This window comes from Lissotriton helveticus, chromosome 5_1, assembly GCF_964261635.1.
Source record: "Lissotriton helveticus chromosome 5_1, aLisHel1.1, whole genome shotgun sequence".
Taxonomy (NCBI): domain Eukaryota; kingdom Metazoa; phylum Chordata; class Amphibia; order Caudata; family Salamandridae; genus Lissotriton; species Lissotriton helveticus.
The window spans coordinates 578,801,919-578,822,412 of record NC_136065.1 but is presented as its reverse complement, the minus strand read 5'-3'; the positions used below and the strand labels follow the sequence as shown (position 1 = coordinate 578,822,412).

Sequence of the window (20,494 nt, the reverse complement as noted above, 5' to 3'; positions counted from 1 at the left end):
GCACGTGTTGTTGCAGTTTTAGTAACTTTGGTCAGTTTGAGCTGGAATTCTTTTTGGGTTAATCTGCAAATTATGTATTAGATGGATCATGTGGCAAATGTAGCAAATCCATAATTTTGCAGGAAATGTGTGAGAAGTTGGCCTGATGTATGATGTCTCCAATTCTGGGGGCACCTTGTATCAGTCCAAACAATCCCTTATGGTGGTGGTTGTAAGTCAACCTTAAAAAGACAAGCTATCCTAATGGTAGCATGGACTAAGCAGCCTTCAGGCTAAATTCAAGAGGGCATGTGAAGCCAGCTGTTTTACCATATGCAATCCTTTAATATCAAATGAAAGGACACCACACAAGTTGTATATTATAAAAATATATGTATTTATTACTGGAATAATCCCCTGTACTCTTTGAGTATAAAAGCACAAGCGTTTAAACAAAAGCACAGTTTTACATATGAAAGTTACACGTTTATGGATGAGGCCGGTGGCCACTCAAACCATATATCAAAAAAGTGGTATAAGTATCACTTTACGAACAGTGGTAAGGCCTGGGGCCTTGGGAATCGCTGGGACTACACTGGACTAACAGCAGTTACGACGGGAGTAGCCTGCGGGACTTGGGTGCAGCGCTAAAAGCACACGCATGCACCAATGCAAAGTCAATGGTGCGTAAAAGTTACAAAGTTACTGTTTTAGCAGTCTTCCGACGAATAGAATTACCACAGTTTAAACTAGGACACTAGAGGTGTAAACCACTACAGGAGCACCGGCGTTCACGAGTTACCTCACCCACAGGAAGCGGGTGCATAGGTGCCAAAGTGTGTCTGGTTTCGTCGTGCAGTTCTATGGTGACTGGAGATGAAGATGCTGCAGGCGGCCAGGAGAGAAGAGTCCGGTTGGATCCAAGAGTGGATCGAAGCTGTAGAGTACCTGAAAGCAGAGGGGACAGAGTCTGGGTCACTAGCCAGTGACCAGGAAGGAACCAGGCGATGTTGGGCGCAATCAGATGGTTGTCGAGAAGCTGGTCTTCGCTGCCTCGTGGACTGTGGGGCATCAAGGATGACCGGGATCGAATCACGAGCTGTCCCACGAAGGCTCTCGCTGTCGGCGGTGTCGGTTTCCGGATTGGAGGCAACAGGCCTTGGCAAAGGCAACCCACGCTGGATTGGAAGATCGCTTCTTTCTCGGACCAGCAAGGTCAGAGGGGTTGCTCCTTTTCAGGGGAGCGAGGGCCAGTCTGGAGCAACCAGACTAGCAGAGCAAATTGAAAGGTTTGTCGGTACTGGGGCCACTAGCCAACGGGCAAGCGACCGGACCAATGCTTCGAGCAGGAAAATGCAAAACTCTGTGTGTGGAGGGGAGATCTTCGGTGCAAAAGCTGCTCGGGGCTGGGGCTTCTCAAACCCCAATGCACAGCTTCGAGGGTGCCTCGGGAGCTGCACGGTCAGCACTTCGTAGTTTTTCCAAGATGGCCGGCCCCACACTTCAGGTCGCCTCCACGGGTCTCAGATTCGCTGGGACTGTGGATCGGGCTGTTGGAAGGCAGGAACGCTGGATCTTGTCGATCTGTCGCTCGAGTTCCGGCGGGAACTGCAACAAAGCAAACCGTTGGGCGTTGGATGGTGCCTGTTTGCACAGGGTGGTCACTCCTTGACCACAAGGGAGATTCTTCAGTCTTCTACGTCGAGTAGGATGTCGAAGGGTCCAGAGTTTCGTTTCATAAGTTTCAGTCAGGATAATCTGAGGTGCATTGGCACAGCTCCTACCTTTATTCCTAATCAAGGGGCTGGATATCCTGCTAGGTCCCTCCTATGGGTGGGACCAGGGAAGGGGGATGGTTACACCCCTTTCCCTTTGTCCAGTTTAGCGCCAGAGTTGGGGCTGGAGTGCCCCAGAACCGGTTTGACTGGATTTTGCATGGGACACCTTATGTGCCCCAGGCAGTGTCTAGTTTCTTTCAACCCTCCCTGCTCCAATCCACTATCTCCTGTCTGGGGTGGTGTGACACCTCCCTGTGACAGGAAACCCTTTGTCCAGGCGTTCTCTGCCAAGTTTCGGTCAGCAGCAGGAGGCCAGACTCGTGTCTGTGGCAGCAGCATCCATTTTGTGATGCTGGGGCTCTGGTTAGGATTAACCGCGTTTTAAGTAAAATAACATATCTTCTCCCTCTAGAAGAGTAGAATGCTACCCCCGTCGCCAGAACTGGCGAGGGGGTAGTATTCCAAAGTGTATGACACTAAATACGACATGTTTTGATAAAGCCAAACCAAAGTTAGCATTAACCGCGAGGATTATAATGCCTTAAGAGTATATGGTATGGCAATATCCTGGAACAGCAGTAAGGAAATGGTTCCGAACACTGCAGACAGGCTCAGCTCATGCTAGAGCACCATCTCACATAAAACCAAGCACTCTGCCTCTAGGATTGTTAAGGCCTGCCATAGGAGTGACTTATAGGTATATATGTGTCCAGATATAGGTTTAGATATAGGTATACTATATCTAAGCAAGGGGTGATTACACGACCTTGCCCCAGCTGAGTGATCAGCCAGTTGTGTCAGTTTGGATGGTCAGCCAGGGGTGGCAAAAGATATGCTGCAGCTCCTGGTAGGCATTGGATGCACCTATGCCCTGGGTACCTATAGTACACTCTACAGGGGCTGATAAGGTGACCCAATCCAATTTAGTTATTCACCTAGGGTACATGGAGTCCATTTTAAAGAGAGAGCAGATAGTCTGGGGCCCTGATTAGCAGGATCCCAGGCCAACTAAGTCGAAAACCAGCTAAACACTAGGCAAAAAATCTAGGGTAACCATAGTCTGGTATCCACCTTCCTACAAAATGCTACAGCTGCTAAATTAAATTTTCAGCGGCTCTGCCCTTAGCAAACTACCTACAGATGGTAAGTACAAGGAAGATGACCATTTCTCTGCATTACTCCACGCTTAAGCGGAGCCACAAGTTTGCCATGGGGTGATTTGAGCACCCTCCGAACTTACCACACTTCTCACCGACCTTTTCCACATGGCGCTTCCTACAAAACCACACACTACCTATCTTTTACAACAAAGTAGCCTTGTGCCCGACCATGTAAAGGATATGAAGCCATATCGAAATTTTACAATACAATTGTTGCCCAGTGTTGTGTGGTACCTTCCAGTATGGTTATGTATGTAGAGCTTGCTACTTCTGACAAGGTGTTGAACGCAGATGTGGACAGGTAGCACATTGCAAATATTACTGATAAGGTTATTTATAACTAGGCTGTCCTGGTTTAGGATTAAACCTTTTTCAGTTTTGTGGTCTTTGGTTGTAAGATGCACGATTTTGAAGCATGTTTTATGTCTTCTTTCAATATTTTATAAACTGTAGAGGATTAGGAAATATCAAAATCATATTCGATATTTTGGCTGTCCAATTTTTTTCACGGCGAGGTTTGGCTGGATTCATAAGAATCTTTCCCAATATGTACCATCCCATTTACCCATATAGAATGGGTAAAAATCCTTGAGACATCAGCCCCCTTTTCTAGTGCGTCAGTATTAATAGTAGGTGAACTACCAAACACCCCAGGCTTTAAACATTCAATGCAAGGTGTAGTGACCAGCATATGTGAAAAGAGTGCTGTCTCCAAGCACCTGGCATAGTGGTGAAAACATTATATCAGACTTTTGGAAAACACGGAATGCAGTGTCACTTGGAATAATGCTGCAAAAAGTTCTTACCAAGTTCAAAGATTGGAGTGACATTTTGTATTTGCAGTGAGCCAGCTATATATATATATATATATATATATATATATATATATATATATATATATATATATATATATATATATATATATATATATATATATATATATATATATATATATATATATATATATATATATATATATATATATATATATATATATATATATAAAGTTGTGATGACCGTTTAAACTCAATAACGGGGCTGAAGTGCTTCCCTGTAAGAGATCCTTACCACTTTTTAGATGGTATTCTGAATGCATCTTTACAATCTTCAAAGTAAACGAAGAATGCTATTGACTTTTTAGCCCATTCTGGTGCACTGTTTTGTTAAGCGCAGGAACTAAAACGCAAATATTTGTCATTTTGTCCTTTGTGTGGTATCAAAGAAAGTCATTCCCAGTGTGTTTCTGAGCTGGTGGTTCTCAGTCCTAGAGGCTGTGTATGCTATATTCTCCATGTGGCAACCGTTTACAAAATGTTTGCTGAGTGATTATGCCAAAGCCAAGAAATGACAGGCTCTTTGGTTGCTCATTGATAGTGATGTGAAAAAAGAACACTCACTGCATTCTTGGATTTGTACAGGAAACCATGACTGCTGTAGTTGACATAAAAGAAAACCGAGTTCTTGCCTACCAAATGTTCAGCATAATTAGAGTTGATGTGAAACCTCTTTGAGAGTAGTATGGGTGACCCCTTTAGTGACTTTGGCACTGCAACATGTTCCATGTTAGTGCTTGCCACTTGGTACCCAAAGGAATTGTTGAGGAGCTATTCAGAAACTTTTATTTTACAGTGTTTCGGAAATGGCTAGCAATGATGCATAGAAATGTCCCTTCACCAACCATGGCATTTGAAGTCAATGAAGCCTCACTGTGGTGCACTTCACAAGTTCTAGATCCCTTCCGTAATGGTGAATTTTCTCCTGAGTTTCTAAAGTGCTGCTTCATTTTTGACTGCTTCAATAACTGAGGAAAATCAAAGGGGATGATGGACTGATTTGCATATGGCCATGTTTGAACTGGGGTGGCGGAGTGAGCTAAAGAATCATGGTGGATTAAACCCAGATCAGTTGACTGGGCATGAGTGCTTGCAATGTTCAACACTCCGTCCATCATCCCCTTTGGTTTTACTTCAATAACTCTGAGGGCGTATATGCCCAAGTTCAACGTATAAATTGCAGAACCTGTCCCAGATGATCACAATCTTCAGGTGTAACAGTAGTGGCATGGCAAGCTATGTCAGTGTCCAGAGTTAGCAAATTGTGTTGTGGCTGTTTTGGCATTGCTAGTCTTAACTGCCAATGTTGAGAGGGTCTTTTCACAGATTAAAGTTTACATGGGAAGGAAAGGGTGAGTGCGCATGACCAAAAACTCACAGAAGAAATATTGTAAGGCGTACTACAATAAGTTTGATTTCTAAAAATCTATTGCGATCTCATGTGCATTGTACATACACTGTGTATATACCATGTACTATCAGTGCAGAAAGCAAGCAATAATAAAAGCTAAATGATCCATAAACACCGGAAAAGCACTTTCTGTTTTTAATGGCACAAAAACATGTAACCGTTGTTTTTTTAAGGTAATAAAATTCCTTTGAAAACACTGATAAAACTCCACCAGAATTTACCAAAAATAGAATGTGAAAAAAGGAAAGCCTATTTATAATGGTCGTAATTTTTCTTGTGTGGTACCAGTTTTAACATGTGAAGTCGCTTGACGTGCCAAAGAAAATGTCACCACTTGTACCACTGGGTAGCCAAGAGCTCCGTTGGTGGTCAGCAACCAACCACTGACCTAGGGTTCTTGAGTCCACTAGGCCTCCAAAGCCTATTCCCTGTCAGGACGCACCACTGGGCAACAGCACCATGTACCATTTGCTCCCACAAGGAGCATTGATGCATTATGAATTAGCCTAAGGCTGTGCTTAGCTAACACAGCAGGTTTTGTGTTTTTGTAAAAATGAGTAACTCAGAGAATAATGAATGTTATGCCTTGACATCTGTTACCAGAGCACTGTTTAGAGAAATGTCCACTTTGCTCATCACGTGATCTCTTATAATATATTTAATCAGTGTGTTCTCTGTGAGAAGACTTCCCAAACTTGCAAAATATTACATTTCTCAATTCCACGTAACCGTGCGCATTGACCCACCACCTTACACTCGCCCCTGGTCTGTGCTTTTAATAGTTCTCTTCATTGAGTGTCTGTTTAGAAAAACTAATTTCATTGAGCTGTTTGAAGGGACTTTCAATCGGAATCATGAGGTCTACGGGCATGGAGCAGTTTATTTTTTTAATTGCTCGTTTTAACCGCTATTACTGAGCAGGATGAAGCTGAGTTTGAGGAAGGGAAAAGCCCTCTTTATGAGCAAACTTTTGAATCCTGGGAGCATGCCGGGTTCTTTGGATATGGAAAATTGTGTGTGTTTGTGTGTGTTTGTGTGTGTTTGTGTGTGTTTGTGTGTGTTTGTGTGTGTGTGTGTGTGTGTGTGTCAGTCAAAAGTACTTTATTCGGTTAATTTAAAAGCATACTATACAATACATAAAATGAAGTTGTAAAACCATGAATCGCAATAAAAAGTTTCAGACATTGGATGCATATCAAACAGATAATTATTTTTGGGATGTTTTCTTAAAAACCACTGGTCCAATTAAAGACATGATTAAATTGAATTAATTCAAACTAGATCATGAGAATCAGTTGCCCTTTTCTTGATTTTCCTCCTCAATCTAACTGCTGCGGTAAGAAAGCTAGCTATACTAAAGGTCTCCCACATTAGATAACAGCTGCAAATAGGGAAGTGCTGGCTTGACTTGCAAGAAACCTTTATCTTTTAAAATTGGGAGAATAAAACGCTTCCGAATGTGCAAAAAGTGCTAACAAAAAAAGATAAAGTGCACTGTGTCCTGGGTAGAAAAGTCGTCACAGGAACATACCCCCAAATCCTCCACCCTTTTCCATCCCAGAGGATCAGCGAGGAGGAAATGAAGTTGATTCAACCTGAGTCTGACTAGAAGAAAACGGTGGTTGGGGTTTGTAACAGTATTCAGGAATGGTTCAATTGCACAAGATGTTATTAACAATTGGTGAGCTCTTACGGTTGGTTTTACCAACTCCTTTTCTTCTCTATCCATGGCTACCATTAACAAATATGAATCCATCGCCCATTTCATATCCCCTTACACCAACTTATCAGGCAAGTTAAATATCTCTGGTCGACCCAATTTCCCTGTCAGCCTATGGACATAACTCAGCCAGTGGATACGATTCGCTTGATCAAGAGCCAGGCAGTGTTTAACCAAGTAGAGATCCATTTCAGGAGAGGTCAATAGCAATTAAATCCTCCAGAAAGCCAGCTCCAAACTCCGGATGGACAATTTAGCCAGACGTGGATTGTGAGACAGATAGGTTTTAAAAAAACTTGTTCTTGACAACTTGAATTTACTTTGCGTACCTAATACCCCAGATATCTGTGCCATACATCGCGAGGGAGATGCATTTCACTCCATATATTTTTTAAAGGGCTTGCATTGGTCTGGCCCCTAGTCTATGTGCAAAGCCCAGGACAGCTGATGTAGATCTGGCCAGAAAATATCCTTTGGCATATATTTGCGGGGTCCATGTACCTGGATCGTCAAAAATAATTCCTAGATAGGGAAAGGTAGAGACCCTAGTAAGCACATTGCCCTCGCAGTGAAAAGTTTTAACCCTTTTCGGTTTGCAACCCTACCGCCGTTCGTGCTAGAAGGGCGGCATCATCCGCATAGAGGAGTGCCGGGATCAGGTGTTCCCCTGCACTTGGAATATCTGTATATCTGTGTGTGTGTGTGAGGGGGGGTTGTGTGTGTGTGGGGGGGGTTTATGTGTGTGTGGGGGGGGTTTATGTGTGGTTTTGTGTGTGTGGGGGGGTTATGTGTGGTTTTGTGTGTGGGGGGTTATGTGTGGTTTTGTGTGTGTGTGGGGGGTTGTGTGGTTTTGTGTGTGTGTGGGGGGGTTATGTGGGGGGGGGTTTAAGTGTGTGTGGGGGTGGTGGTTGTGTGGTTTTGTGTGGGGGGGGTGTTTATGTGTGGTTTTGTGTGGGGGGTTATGTGTGGTTTTGTGTGTGGGGGGGTTATGTGTGGTTTTGTGTGTGGGGGGTTATGTGTGGTTTTGTGTGGGGGTTGTGCGGTTTTGTGTGTATGTGGGGGGTTATGTGTGGGTGGTTTTGTGTGTGGGGGGGTTGTGTGTGTTTGTTTGGTTATGGACTAAGCACCCCGGGATGAGCAAGCTGGAGCGCGGGAGCCTGCTAGATGGGACAGACCTGAGATAGGGTGGGAAGCCTCAATGGAATTGATGACCGGTAGGTTAGTATCTGGGAACAGATGGATGAATGGATAGACTGATTCGATGAGGGGTGAGTGGATGCCTGAGAATGGATGGATGGACTGACCATGTGGTGAATAGATATATATTTTTTGCAAGTTTCTATGAGCAGCAGTTACATTACGCAAGGACATATTCATTTTGGTAGGCTCAAGTTGATTACGTGGTTTGCCCAAAATCGGAGAGACTCTAACCTGTTCTCTGTTACAAAGTCAGCTGCTCTGGCTGTTATGCCACATCCTCTCCATAGATTTGTGTGGTTGGGTTTGGCTCAATGGATGAATAGGTTGGATGAATTGAGCCTATGCATGGACTGAATAGGTGAAAAATAAATGGTTGGGTGATGGTTAGTGGACTGTTTTGGGTTTGTTTTCGGATGGATGGAGGAGTGAAGTAATTGGTGTGCGAGTAGATGGATTGGATGACTGAGGCGAACTGATAAGTTGGTTGGTTTGGATGGGTTTGAATAGATAGTTGAATGTGGAGAGTGGCTTTGTGATGAATGGATGGGAAGCGATTGGATTTGAGTGGGTTGGTGTGATGGGTAGTTGGATGGCTGGATGAATGGGTAAATGGATGGGTGAGCTGATGGAAAACTGGACTGACTGTTCAGATCAGACTGTGGGCTTTCTCCACCCTCTGATGCATGGCTTCTATTTCTGTGCGATTCAAGTTTCATGGTAGACTTAATGAAATATTGCAATACTACTAGTATTACGTTAATTGTAAAGCGTACATTTCAACGTGCTAGTACAGTACTTTATATAAAGACTGTGCTAATATCTTATGCCTATCAGATGCAGCTTCAGAAAATGGTATTTTCCATTCTCACTTTAGTATTGAACCTTAATCAACAATCTCCCCAGACATGAGCACCCATCTGTAGAAAGATCAGAGCTGCGGGGACCATGTGCCAGAGTGTGGTAGGCGCGTGACTGCACTTGCATTGCAGAGTAAGTCCCTGCACAAGAGCATTTAGGGTCTGAGCTCTGCCTTCAACTGCACTCAGTAGTAGCCCCAGGTTGAAGTTGAGAATCCAACAAACACATTATATGGAGGGAGATATACAGTAATAGGCAGTATGTTTACCTATATTGTGATCATGTCTGATCCTATTCCAATGAAGTATGGTTTACTGCATTCTATTGTGCAAATATACAATGCTTTGCTTCTCCCTTGGCTAAGTTTGGCCTCTGCTGTCACATGTTTGAATTTCTCCTTTGCTTTTACAAAGTATTGCGAAAGCTGTGACACACATTGCAAGGAATGGCTCTGTAAACCAACACAACAGTCAATGTTCGATACGCAACTACACCAGTGCCAACGGCCATTTATGACCATAGGTCTTTTCAGCAGTCCATGTGCGTTGTTGACTTAAGGCTAACGTGCAAACATTGGTCAAGGCATTGTAGTGTCTGTACCCTGACCTTCCCACTTTCACTTGTCCACAGTAACAGCCTGCTGTTCAAGGTGGACCACGAATCAGTTCATTGTGCTCCCTTTTGGGCTACCAGTCACCCTTGGGTGTTCACCAAGGTGATGGCAGTAGTTGCAGCATATCTGCAGAGGTTGGGGGTTTCAGTCTTCCCCAACCTCGCCAACTTGCTTTTGAAGGGCAGTTGTCACCATCCTCCAGACTATGGCAGACCTTGTGCATTCGCTGGGAATCACTAGAAGCGTGCCAAAGTCTCATCTGACTCCCTTTCATCGGAGCTGTTCTGGATTTAGTTGAGTTTTGGGCCTTGCCTCCAGAATTGCAAGTCCATTATATTGAGGCCATGATTCTGATAATTTAAACTCTATACTGGGTTTTGGTGAGACGGACTCTGTCTCTTGGGCCTCATGGCCTCCTGCACCCTGCTTGTAACACATACCCGCTGGCATATGCAGGCTCTGCTTGAGACCTGAGGTTCCAGTGGTTGCAGCATCAGGCCGATATCTCCAACCTTGTCTAGATATCAGAGGGAACTGAAAAAGACCTGTAAGGGTGACTAATGGACTGTGATTGGTTCATCGGTTGTCCCTGCTACTTTCCCCAACTAGAATTGACTGTAGTGACTGATGTATCTCTCCTGGGCTGGGCCAGCAGTCTGGAAGAGGTGGTGATAAGAGGACTCTGGTCTCCGGCGGAGTCTCCGCTCCGTATTTAACTTACTGGAGTTGAGTTACCTGACTGGCATTGAAAGCCTTTACTTGATTTCTTCTTTCAAGGGAAGTCTAGTTCAGGCGTTCATCGACAACACCACTGCCATGTGGTATTGCAACAATAAGGCCCTGTGTTTCTGAACATGGCTGGAATATTGGGGCATTTCCCTGGTGGTTTAACATCTGGCGGACTCCCTGAATCCTAGAGCGGACAAACTTGGACTTCTCTGCCTAACGGATCACGAATCGAAGCTCCATATGGAGGTGGTGCAAGGGCTCTTCAGAGAATGGGAAGAACTTTTGTTCGATCTATTCACCACTGCCTAGAATGCTCAATATCAGCACTTCTGCAGCTGAGTTTCCAAGGCGACTCTTGCTAGGAGAGGTTTTCCATCTCAAGTTGAGCTCAGGCCTCCTGGAAGCCTTTCCTTGGGTAATACTACTACCCAGAGTTCTCATGAAGATCAGGCCAGAGCATACCCAAGTCATTCTAGTGGCTCCAGATCCAGCACGGAGAGTATGGTATCCAGAGCTCCTGAGCATGAGCATCGGTCCTCTGGGCAGGCTGCCACTTCAGGAGGATCTACTGTCTCAGCAACAGGGCAGGGTCCTGCAGCAGAACCTGCGAATGCTCCATCTTCATGTATAGAGTTTGAGCCGCAACAGCTTTTGACCACCTTCTTGAAGTGTGTGATGTCATTCTGGCAGCCAGGTCTCCCTCAGCCAAGACTGTATACGCCTGCTGTTGGGACAGATTTGTGACTTGGTATGTATCCAACAGGTTGCTTCCCTTTCTGCACCCTTACCTGAAGTTTTGTTTGTTCTATCCTTTGCCCAGCAATGCTTTGCCCTGAGCACTGTTAAAAAGTACCTTTCAGAATATCAGCTTTCTTGTGGTTGCAGATCATCCCTCCCTGTTCAAGTCACTGATGTGAATTGTTTACTCAAGGTAGTACAGCATATGTTACCTCTGAAACTCTATCATGCACCAGTGGGACCGGAGCCTAGTTTTAATATTCCTTATTTGCGCGCCCTTTGAGCCCTTGCACAATTTCCCTCTCAGTTTAATAACCTTAAATACTGCCTTTCAAGTTGCCATTACATCTGCCAGAAGGGTTATTGAGCTGCGTGCACTTTCTGTGCACCCTCCTAACACATCGTTCTTCCCAGACAGATCTGTGCGGAGAACACATGCCTCTTTCCTCCTTAAAGTGGGTACACATTTTCATGTGGGCCGGACCTGCCTACCTTCCTTGCTCCGCCTAACCCTTTCAAAGCAGGGGAGACTCCACTGACTGGACCCAAAAAGAACTTTGTTGTTCCATAGTGATCATACCGTAGATATCTGGGTGGACGAACAGCTTTTTTTAAAACTTGCTATAGCGAAGAAAGTGAAGGCGGTGCAGAAACGTATCATCTCACTATAGTGTTATGCATTAAGATATGCTACATACCGCCCAAGATGCAACCCCGAGGGCTTGCATGCTCTCTCCGCCAGAGCCAAGTACTCGTCCACTGCGTTACCTCAGGGAGTCCCTGTCCTGGACAACTGCCAGACTGCAACGTGGGTGTCTATGAACATGTTTACCAAACACTGCTGCATGGACAGTCGGGTCCTTCGTGACGGGCACTTTGACCTTTTGGTCTTTCAGGACTTCCTGGTCTAAATCTGTTCGCAGACCCACTTCCGGAGAGGTATTGTATGGGTATCTATTCTAAGATGAGGAATCTGCGGCTGGAAGTCTTTATCAGAAGAAAAAGTTACTTACCTTCAGTAACATCTTATCTGGTAGAGACTCTGTAGCCACAGATTCCTTACAGACCTCCCTTCCCCTGCGTGCTCGGCAAACGCATTTCTCCATATAAGGTAACTCTTATGAAGTCTTAGTGTCCGCACACTGGTACATCAGCAACCTTTGTTGCTCTCTAGTTCTGGTGCGGAAAGGTCGCGAAAAGTAACTGATGTCTGCGCTAGGGATGGCACCTATATTGGTGCCATACACGTCTCTTCCGCCGTGGCTGAAAGCCACTCAACCGACTGGCACACAAAGGTGCTCCTCAAAGGTTTCGGATCCAGTCTGATGCCTAGGGTCTATCCCATGGTAAGGAATTTGTGGCTGGATAAGCTGTACCAAAGTTTAATAACTTGCTCGTTTGGCCATCTTATAAGTTCCTAGTTTAGTAGGTGTGCTGGAGACCTAATCCTGGGTAATTATTCGCTTTCCGCTGGTTGTGCTTTGAAGAAATAATTGTCTCCATGGATCCGCATAGAGCATCTTCTCTCACACTGTTTTTTGGCTGCAACCCGTGCCATTGAAATTTAGCTGGATGCTTCGTTGTGACTCATGAGTTTGTATTTCGATGAATGAGTAATAAGTTCACCACAATCTTTTATGGCAATTGAGGATTGACTCCTTCTGTTGCGTGGCCCTTGAGGACATTGTAGTTTTTAATTTACTGAGCATGAGCACGTTGCAGCTTGCCTGCTGCTTTTGCGCACTTTACTACACATCTTTATTTTTGCAATATTTTAATGACCATTTTCACGAGAACTTATTGCTGTATTCACACTGCCCGTTCCTGGGATTTTGACTGAACAATATGTGCAAGGTCAAACAACAATGCCCCTTGTTATTTTGTTCTGGGCAGACCTTAGCCAAAACCTACTCCTTCAGCTGTTTGGACATCATACTTTGCTTTTTAGTAGGGTACACAAATTATGTGGGACACACTTGGAGAGGGACCTTTCCAGGGAGAAGAGCAAGACAGCACCTGTGATGTAGATCTACCATCTATAGGCTGAAGCATGGGGTCTGCTGACAAAGCCCAGAGAACTTCTATTATATAATTACATTGCTTCTTAGCAAGGAGAGGGAGGATAGGCTCCACTGTCTTTTTACGATGACATCTCCCTTCATGATTTATGGACTGGTTTGCTATGCTGACTATAGTTGTATTATGCTTTTTCCTGCTTGTCGTGGCATGTATACTGCATGTTAGGGCATGTAGGTTTTCAACTGTTTCGTTTCTCAGTCAGATCTTACTGTGGACGAGTACAAGACTGAGCGAAAGGGTGGGTCTTGTTACGCGATTCCTGAGAGATCTGGGAGTGTTGTGTTCTGGGGTATCTAATCATTTGTTTCTCTGAGCGAGTAGGAGCGCTAGTGACACTATAGCTAGTCAGACCTGGGTTAATGTGTACTGAGGTGGTGGGATGACTCAGTCCCCATACACCAAGGTCCTATAATCCTGCGCATAGTTCTGTTTTTGTACAGAATCCTTGCAACAATTCTGGAACTCCTTCTGTGTGGCCTTATTCAATGTGGATTCTTAAGACCATCTTCTGTTGACATTGTGCGTGTTCTTCTGAATAGCCATTGTGGAGTGTCAAAAGTTGCCAGCCCCAATTTTGCTGATATTTTTTCTATTTTCTTTTTCTAGAATGAAGATGGAAGTTTACGTATTGAAGCATTTATTGATTCAATGCAGGACGACTTGGTGTGTATTAAGGAGCGGGCATTAGCTGCTCACTTGCACATTAAGGCACTTCCTGGAGGTGAGGAGATAAAGCTTTTAGAAAAAAGACTTGCTCAGCTTACTTCGGAACTTTCACAATCTCAAGAAGAACTAAAGAAAAAAACCAAAGGTGATTTCACATTTTTTCCCCAGTCCAGTGTTTTTCCATTTCCAGCCTGAAAAATGTGTGATAGAGCTATCCGTAGTGAAACTTTGATGCATGCATGTTGTAAACATGTCATTTTTTGGTCTCATTGTGACTATACTCCTGGAGATGGATACATTGTTGCCCACCCTAGGAAAAAAACCTGAGAAATATGTTCCTCGGCTTTCCTTAATCCTCCTATCCAGGTAGAGAGTATGCAATGGTGCCTTACTTGACCACAATTTTATTTTTGTTTTTTGTGAAGCAGGCACCTTGCATGATGACATTCATCTTACTATTTTTAGAGAATGGGTAAGTTTCCTTTTGAGGTAATTTATCTCTTGATCAAGTTTAAAATGGGACATTCATATAGTCATTTCTAGATATTTTACTGGGGTTCTCCAGATATCAATGCACCAGAAATGCTTCCTTTAAAATTCTCCTTTTTTGCAGCCCACCAGAGGGTCCTGCGCTTTGCAGTTACATACGATTGCCATGTCCGAGTAATTCCACTTATGGACAAAGATTTTTCTCCGGGGTCCTGGCCTCCTTGATTGATCTTCTCCATGCTTTTGGAAAGCCTGGTAGGCCAAAACCATTACTTAGATAAGTGGCTAGTTCAGAGTGTTTGTATTCCCCAGGTTCCTTTATGCTGCTTAATAGCAAAGTCTCAATTGGACCTGATAAATGCTTATTATTTCCGGAGGCTGTGTTCGTTAAGATTTTTGGCAACGCTTTACTTTCCCATCTGTCTTTAAAACTCCAATCTTATTCTTGCTGCATTCTCCTGGGAAAGCCTGCTTGGGTACATCAGTGACTGTAGTTGCTGACAAACATAGGCTACTGTGTTATGTACCTTTGATCAGATTGTACCAAAGTCTTATTGGCAGATGTTCTGCCACAGCGAGATCGAGACTGACCGAAATATGATAGGATTCCAGGTTTCCTCTTAGATAACTTGTCTTAACAGTGCTATTTATGCACATTGTACTCCCTAGTTGTAACTCTAGTTTTGTGAGAATGTGGGACGAGTGGTTCACAGGTGAACTGGTGAATAGTGGGATCCATTTGTGCGTATTCTGCACTGATCAAAATTATGGTTTCCTTTAATGTTTGCATGCACGTGCATCCTGCTACTCCTCCTTGGACCACTCGCATTGATCCATCTTCAGTAACACCTATGTGGTTTAATCTCACCATTTCCCATATTTCCTGTGTTATCTGTATCTCTTAGCAATGAAATAGGATGCAAGCTTCAGTCTGGCGCGCATAGACATAACACCTGGGCCTGACTAAACATGTCCGAATGTGGGCTCTTGGCTCAGACACCTATAAAATCTGTGAACTTAAAATCTTTTTGTTGACCAGAGTGTTCCTCTAAGGCCAACTGGCTGCCTCTGAACTACTGACTTGGCCACCAGAATAGAACAAATGGTGGAATTGTACCCAATACTTGAATCTGAAAGAGACACGCTAGTGATAGATTCCTTACCTTAGAATATCCCCAGGCGTCAGACTGGATCCGGAAATTTTTTGCGTAGCAATACCCCTGTGCGCCGGCAGGCATCGTTCGCGTCTCCGCGTCTTTCGTCGGCGTCGTTAGCGCCGGGAATGACGTCGTCGGAGTACTTAGACGCCGCCCTCGCGCTCTGACATCAGTTCTTATTTTTTCCGCGCCAGCTAGCGCAGATCCGGAGAAGCTCTACCCCTTAGTCATTTTTTGACTAAACATTTTGATCTTTTTGATCATTTTTCTACTCGAGTCTTCGACTCCTACGGTGCCGGTAGGGATGCCCGGGTTCAAACCCTGCTCCAAGTGCAGCCGACTGATGTCGGTTACCGACCCCCATCGCCGGTGTCTTCAGTGTCTAGGCCTCGACCACGACGACCGCACCTGCTCCGACTGCCGGGCCCTGACGTCTAAGGCTAGACTGGAGCGGTCCCGCAAGCGATTGGAGCTCCAGCAGTCTGCCCCGCCCCGCGCCGTTCCAGGTCCCGGTCCCACAGGAGGTCGAGGGACCGGTCGCGGGGTCGGAGCCCTCGCAGCTGCGAGTGTCTGCATCGGTCTTCAGGATCCAGGTCCTCAGGTAAGAGGCATGAGAGGTAGGAGAGATGTCCTCGTTCTTCTGACCAACCCCGACGCGGCCGGGGGTTCGGGTGACACCACCACGGCTCCGACAGAGTCGCAGGCGTCGCCACCTGCCCCATACCTTCCGGTCCCTGGGCACGGTGCGACGCCGGAGGAGGTCGAGCGCTAACCCATGGCCATGAGGTCCCTCCCTCCTCCGCCGGGTCCCGTGGCACCTACGGGCCCAACGGTCCCGGCTGGAGGGCCTAGCGGGTCGGGTGCTCCGGCTACGACTCAGTCGGGTGCTTCGGCCCCGGCGCTGCAGGCCCCCACTGGATCCGGTTCCGGATCCGGGTCGTCGCTGGTCGACCTCATGACCTCACCGGCGCCGGCCCTGCGGGTGTCGCCCCCGGCGCCGCCTACTGGCGCCGTCCCCAATCCTACCCTCGATTCGGTTCCGGAGCGGGCGCCGCTGGGTGCCGCTCTCAACGTCGTATGGAGATTTCTATTTCCACGAACCGGCCCTATCTGTTGACCCTGAATTGCAGGAGATGGGTGATGAGGGTGATTGGGAGGGGACTGTGGACCCTCTGGCACAGGAGTGCCAGTCTCAACAGGACTGGACATATGAGCTTGGGGAGGCCAGTGGATTTGTCTCCCCTCCCACTGTGGCTACGGAGGAGGGGGCTGCCTACAGTGTAGTGTTGACGCTGGTGGCCAAGGCATTGGGCCTGACGCTCCCCGTCGCGGCCGTGAGGACTAACCTCCTAACTGAGGTCCTTAAACCGCAAGTATGCTCCAATGAGCCTCTGCTGCTGTTTAATGAGGCCTTGTGTGACGTTCTTGTGGGCACTTGGTCCAAGCCCGCCACAGGTCAGCCTGTGGATAGGAACGTGGCCAGACCCTACCGCCAGGCCCCGGCGACCCTTGCTTTTTGTCCACCCATCCCACCCCCGAGAGCCTGGTCCTCCAGGCCTCCACTTCCCAGACCGCTTTCCCGACGGCTCCGCCCGATCGGGAATCCAAGAGGTATAAACAATTCGGAAAGAAAGTGTTCTCGTCCCTGAGTTTGGGACTGCGGTCAGTCAATACCGCATGCCTCTTGGGCCGCTACACCCACACCCTGTGGGACACGTTCGCAGACGTGCTGCCACAATGTCCGGAGGAGTTCCGGGCTAAACTCTCCCAAGCCCTTGCGGAGGTTCGAGATGCAGCGCGCTGTTCCATCCGGTGTGGGATGGATACCACGGACTCACTGGGCAGAGCGATGGGGACGACGGTGGCAGTTCGACGCCACGCCTGGTTGAGGTCTGCCAACTTTTCGACCGATGTCCAGGCCACACTCCTGGGCATGCCGTTTGATGGCCGTCGCCTCTTTGGCGACAAGGCAGACCATGTTCTTGAGCGTTTTAAGGACTCCAGGGCTACGGCCAAGTCCTTGGGCCTCTCGGCCCCACGCCAGCAAACGGGTGCCTTTCGCTCCTTTCGTGGCCAAGGAAGGGGCGCTCCCACACGTGCTGCCAGCCACGCACCGCAGACTGCTACACAGCGCGGTGGCGGCCATGGAAACTGCTGTGGCGGCGGTCGGGGACAACAGCGAGGCCAGTCCACACCTTCCCCTGCAGCACCCGCCTCAAAACCCTCCTAGTCCGTGCTTTCAGGCCCATGTGACGCCAGTGGGGGACAGGGTTCGCCATCACCTCTTCCACTGGCGTACTGTCATGTCGGACAGGTGGGTGCTGCAAATCGTCCGAAGGGGCTACTCCCTCCCTTCGAGGCGACCCCTCCAGCCATGCCACCGCAATTCCACCACGTGTCGGGGGATCTCTTGCAACTTCTGCATGAGGAAGTTACGGCCCTCTTGGCCAAGAGGGCCATCGAGCGCGTTCCTGGGCCAGAAGTAGGGTGTGGTTGTTACTCCCAATACTTTCTGGTACCCAAGAAGGGAAAAGGGGGCCTACGCCCTTTCTTGCACCTACGGAACGTCAGCGGCTTCCTCCAGAAGGAGAAGTTCACGATGCTGACTTTGGCTCAGGTCTTAGCTGCCCTGGACCCCGGAGACTGGATGGTAGCGTTGGACTTGCACGACGCTTATTTTCACATCCCCGTCCTGCCGGCCCACTGGCATTACCTGCGGTTCACGGTAGGCCACGAGCACTTTCAGTTTACCGTGCTCCCCTTCGGCCTTACCAGCGCACCACGGGTGTTCACGAAAGTGATGGCGGTGGTCACAACTCATCTGCGCAGGTTAGGGGGTTTCAGTCTTCCCCTACCTCGACGACTGGTTGAAGGCGGGCTCGCCCTAAGACAGTCGTCAGCCACCTCCAGACTACGGCCGATCTCCTGCACCTGCTGGGGTTCTCCATCAATGTGCCGAAGTCACACCTGTGTCCCTCTCAGAAGCTCCTCTTCATCAGAGCGGTTGTAGACTCTGCGCAGTTTTGGGTTTATCCTCCCGAACAGCTGGTTCAGGTTATTCAGGCTCTGATTCCGATCTTTCAGCCTTTAGCCCGTGTCCCGGTCAGGTTGACGCTGCGGCTTCTGGGGCTGATGGCCTCCTGCATCCTTCTGGTGCATCACTCCCTGTGGCGGATGCGGGCTCTGCAGTGGGACCTGAAGTTTCAGTGGGCCCAGCATCAGGGCAACTTGTCCGACCATGTCTTGATCTCGGAGTGCACTGCAAGACAGTTGCAGTGGTGGCTCACGAACTGCGATTGGGTCAGCGGCAGATTCCTCTCCCTACCCCAACCGGAGCTCGTAGTTGTGACGGACGCGTCCCTCCAGGGCTGGGGGTCCACATGGGAGAGGCGGAGATCAGAGGCCTTTGGTCTCCGGCGGAGTCCCAGCTCCACATCAACCTTCTGGAGCTGCGGGCGATCCGACTTGCTCTGAAGGCATTCCTCCCCTCTGTCCGGGGGAGTGTAGTGCAGGTGTTCACGGACAACACCACCATCATGTGGTACTCCAACAAACAGGGCGGGGTAGGGTCGTGGACCCTATGCCAGGAGGCTCTGCGCCTCTGGCAGTGGCTGGAACATCAGGGCGTGACCCTGGTGGTTCAACACCTGGCAGGTTCCCTGAACGCCAGGGTGGACGAACTCAGCCGTCGGTGCATGATGAATCACGAATGGCGTCTGAACTCGGACGTGGCGCAAGGTCTCTTTCAGCAGTGGGGAGAGCCTTGGTTAGATCTATGTCATCAGTTCTGCGCGTTGGAATTTCCAAGGCGGCACTCGCTCGGAGACTCTTCGTCGCGAGTGGAGTTGCGGTCTATTGTACGCCTTTCCGTCTATACCACTTCTGCCCAGAGTGCTGAAGAAGATCAGGCGTGACTGGGCCCAAGTCATCCTTGTGGCTCCGGACTGAGCACGAAGGTTCTGGTATGCCAAGCTCCTCAGCATGTCTGTCGTACCCCCGATTTGTCTGCCCCTTCAGGAGGACCTTCTGTCGCAGCAGCAGGGGACGGTCCTCCACCCGAACCTGTCCAGTCTCCACTTACATGCGTGGAGATTAAGTGGCGGCAGTTGAGGCCATTTGATTTGCCTCCTGAAATCTGTAATGTCATTCTGGCAGCCAGGCGTCCCTCCACAAAATCGGTATACGCCTGCAGGTGGAACAAATTTGTGGCATGGTGCACAGCAAAGGCTGTGGATCCCCTTTCTGCCCCTCTTTCAGAGGTTCTCTTCTTTCTTCTTTCTCTTGCCCAGCAGGGCTCTCCTCTGGGCACTCTGAAGGGCTACCTCTCGGCCATTTCCGCCTTCTTAAGGCTACCTGATCAGCCCTCTTTGTTCAAGTCCCCAGTTGTAAATAGGGTTTTGAAGGGCATCACCCATATGTTCCCCCCAGTTCCCTTTGTGATGCCTCAGTGGGACTTGAACCTTGGTCTAACTTATCTGATGTGCGCTCCCTTTGAGCCACTTCATAACTGTCCTCTTCGCCTTCTTACTCTGAAGACCGCCTTCCTGGTTGCCATCACCTCTGCCGGGAGAGTGAGTGAGCTCCAGGCCCTTTCTTCTAAACCTCCTTTCCTTTCAGTTCATCCGGACAAAGTTGTGTTGCGGACGCGACCCTCTTTCCTGCCCAAGGTAGTCACAGCCTTCCACATAGGGCAGCTCATCTCCTTGTCCACCTTCTTTCCGCCTCCGCATCCCTCAAAAGAGGAAGAGAGGCTCCACCGTCTGGACCCAAAACGTGCGCTCTCATTCTATCTGGATCGCACACGCCAGTTCCGGGTGGATGACCAACTCTTTGTTGGTTATGTGGGTGCTAAGAAGGGAGGGGCGGTGCACAAGCGGACCATATCTCGGTGGATCATCTTGTGCATCTAGGCGTGTTACTCCTTGGCTAAGAAGGAACCCCCTGTTGGGCTTCGTGCCCATTCCACTCTGGCCACGGCGACTACGACTGCCCTGGGCCGAGGAGTGCCCTTGCAGGACATTTGTCAGGCAGCTATGTGGGCCTCGCTGCACACGTTTGCGAGACACTACTGCCTGGACAGCCAA

The 20,494-nt window shown here is 48.0% G+C and overlaps 1 protein-coding gene across 2 annotated transcripts in view; it reads left to right on the top strand.

The window, feature by feature from the left end:
• KIF20B (kinesin family member 20B) overlaps positions 1–20,494 on the top strand; it is a 608,549-nt gene that overhangs the window by 222,434 nt on the left and 365,621 nt on the right. For both annotated transcript variants that reach the window (XM_078642920.1, XM_078642919.1), the window contains exon 16: positions 13,705–13,909. In XM_078642920.1, the coding sequence (XP_078499046.1) occupies positions 13,705–13,909 (205 nt within the window). The remainder of the gene's footprint in view (positions 1–13,704; positions 13,910–20,494) is intronic.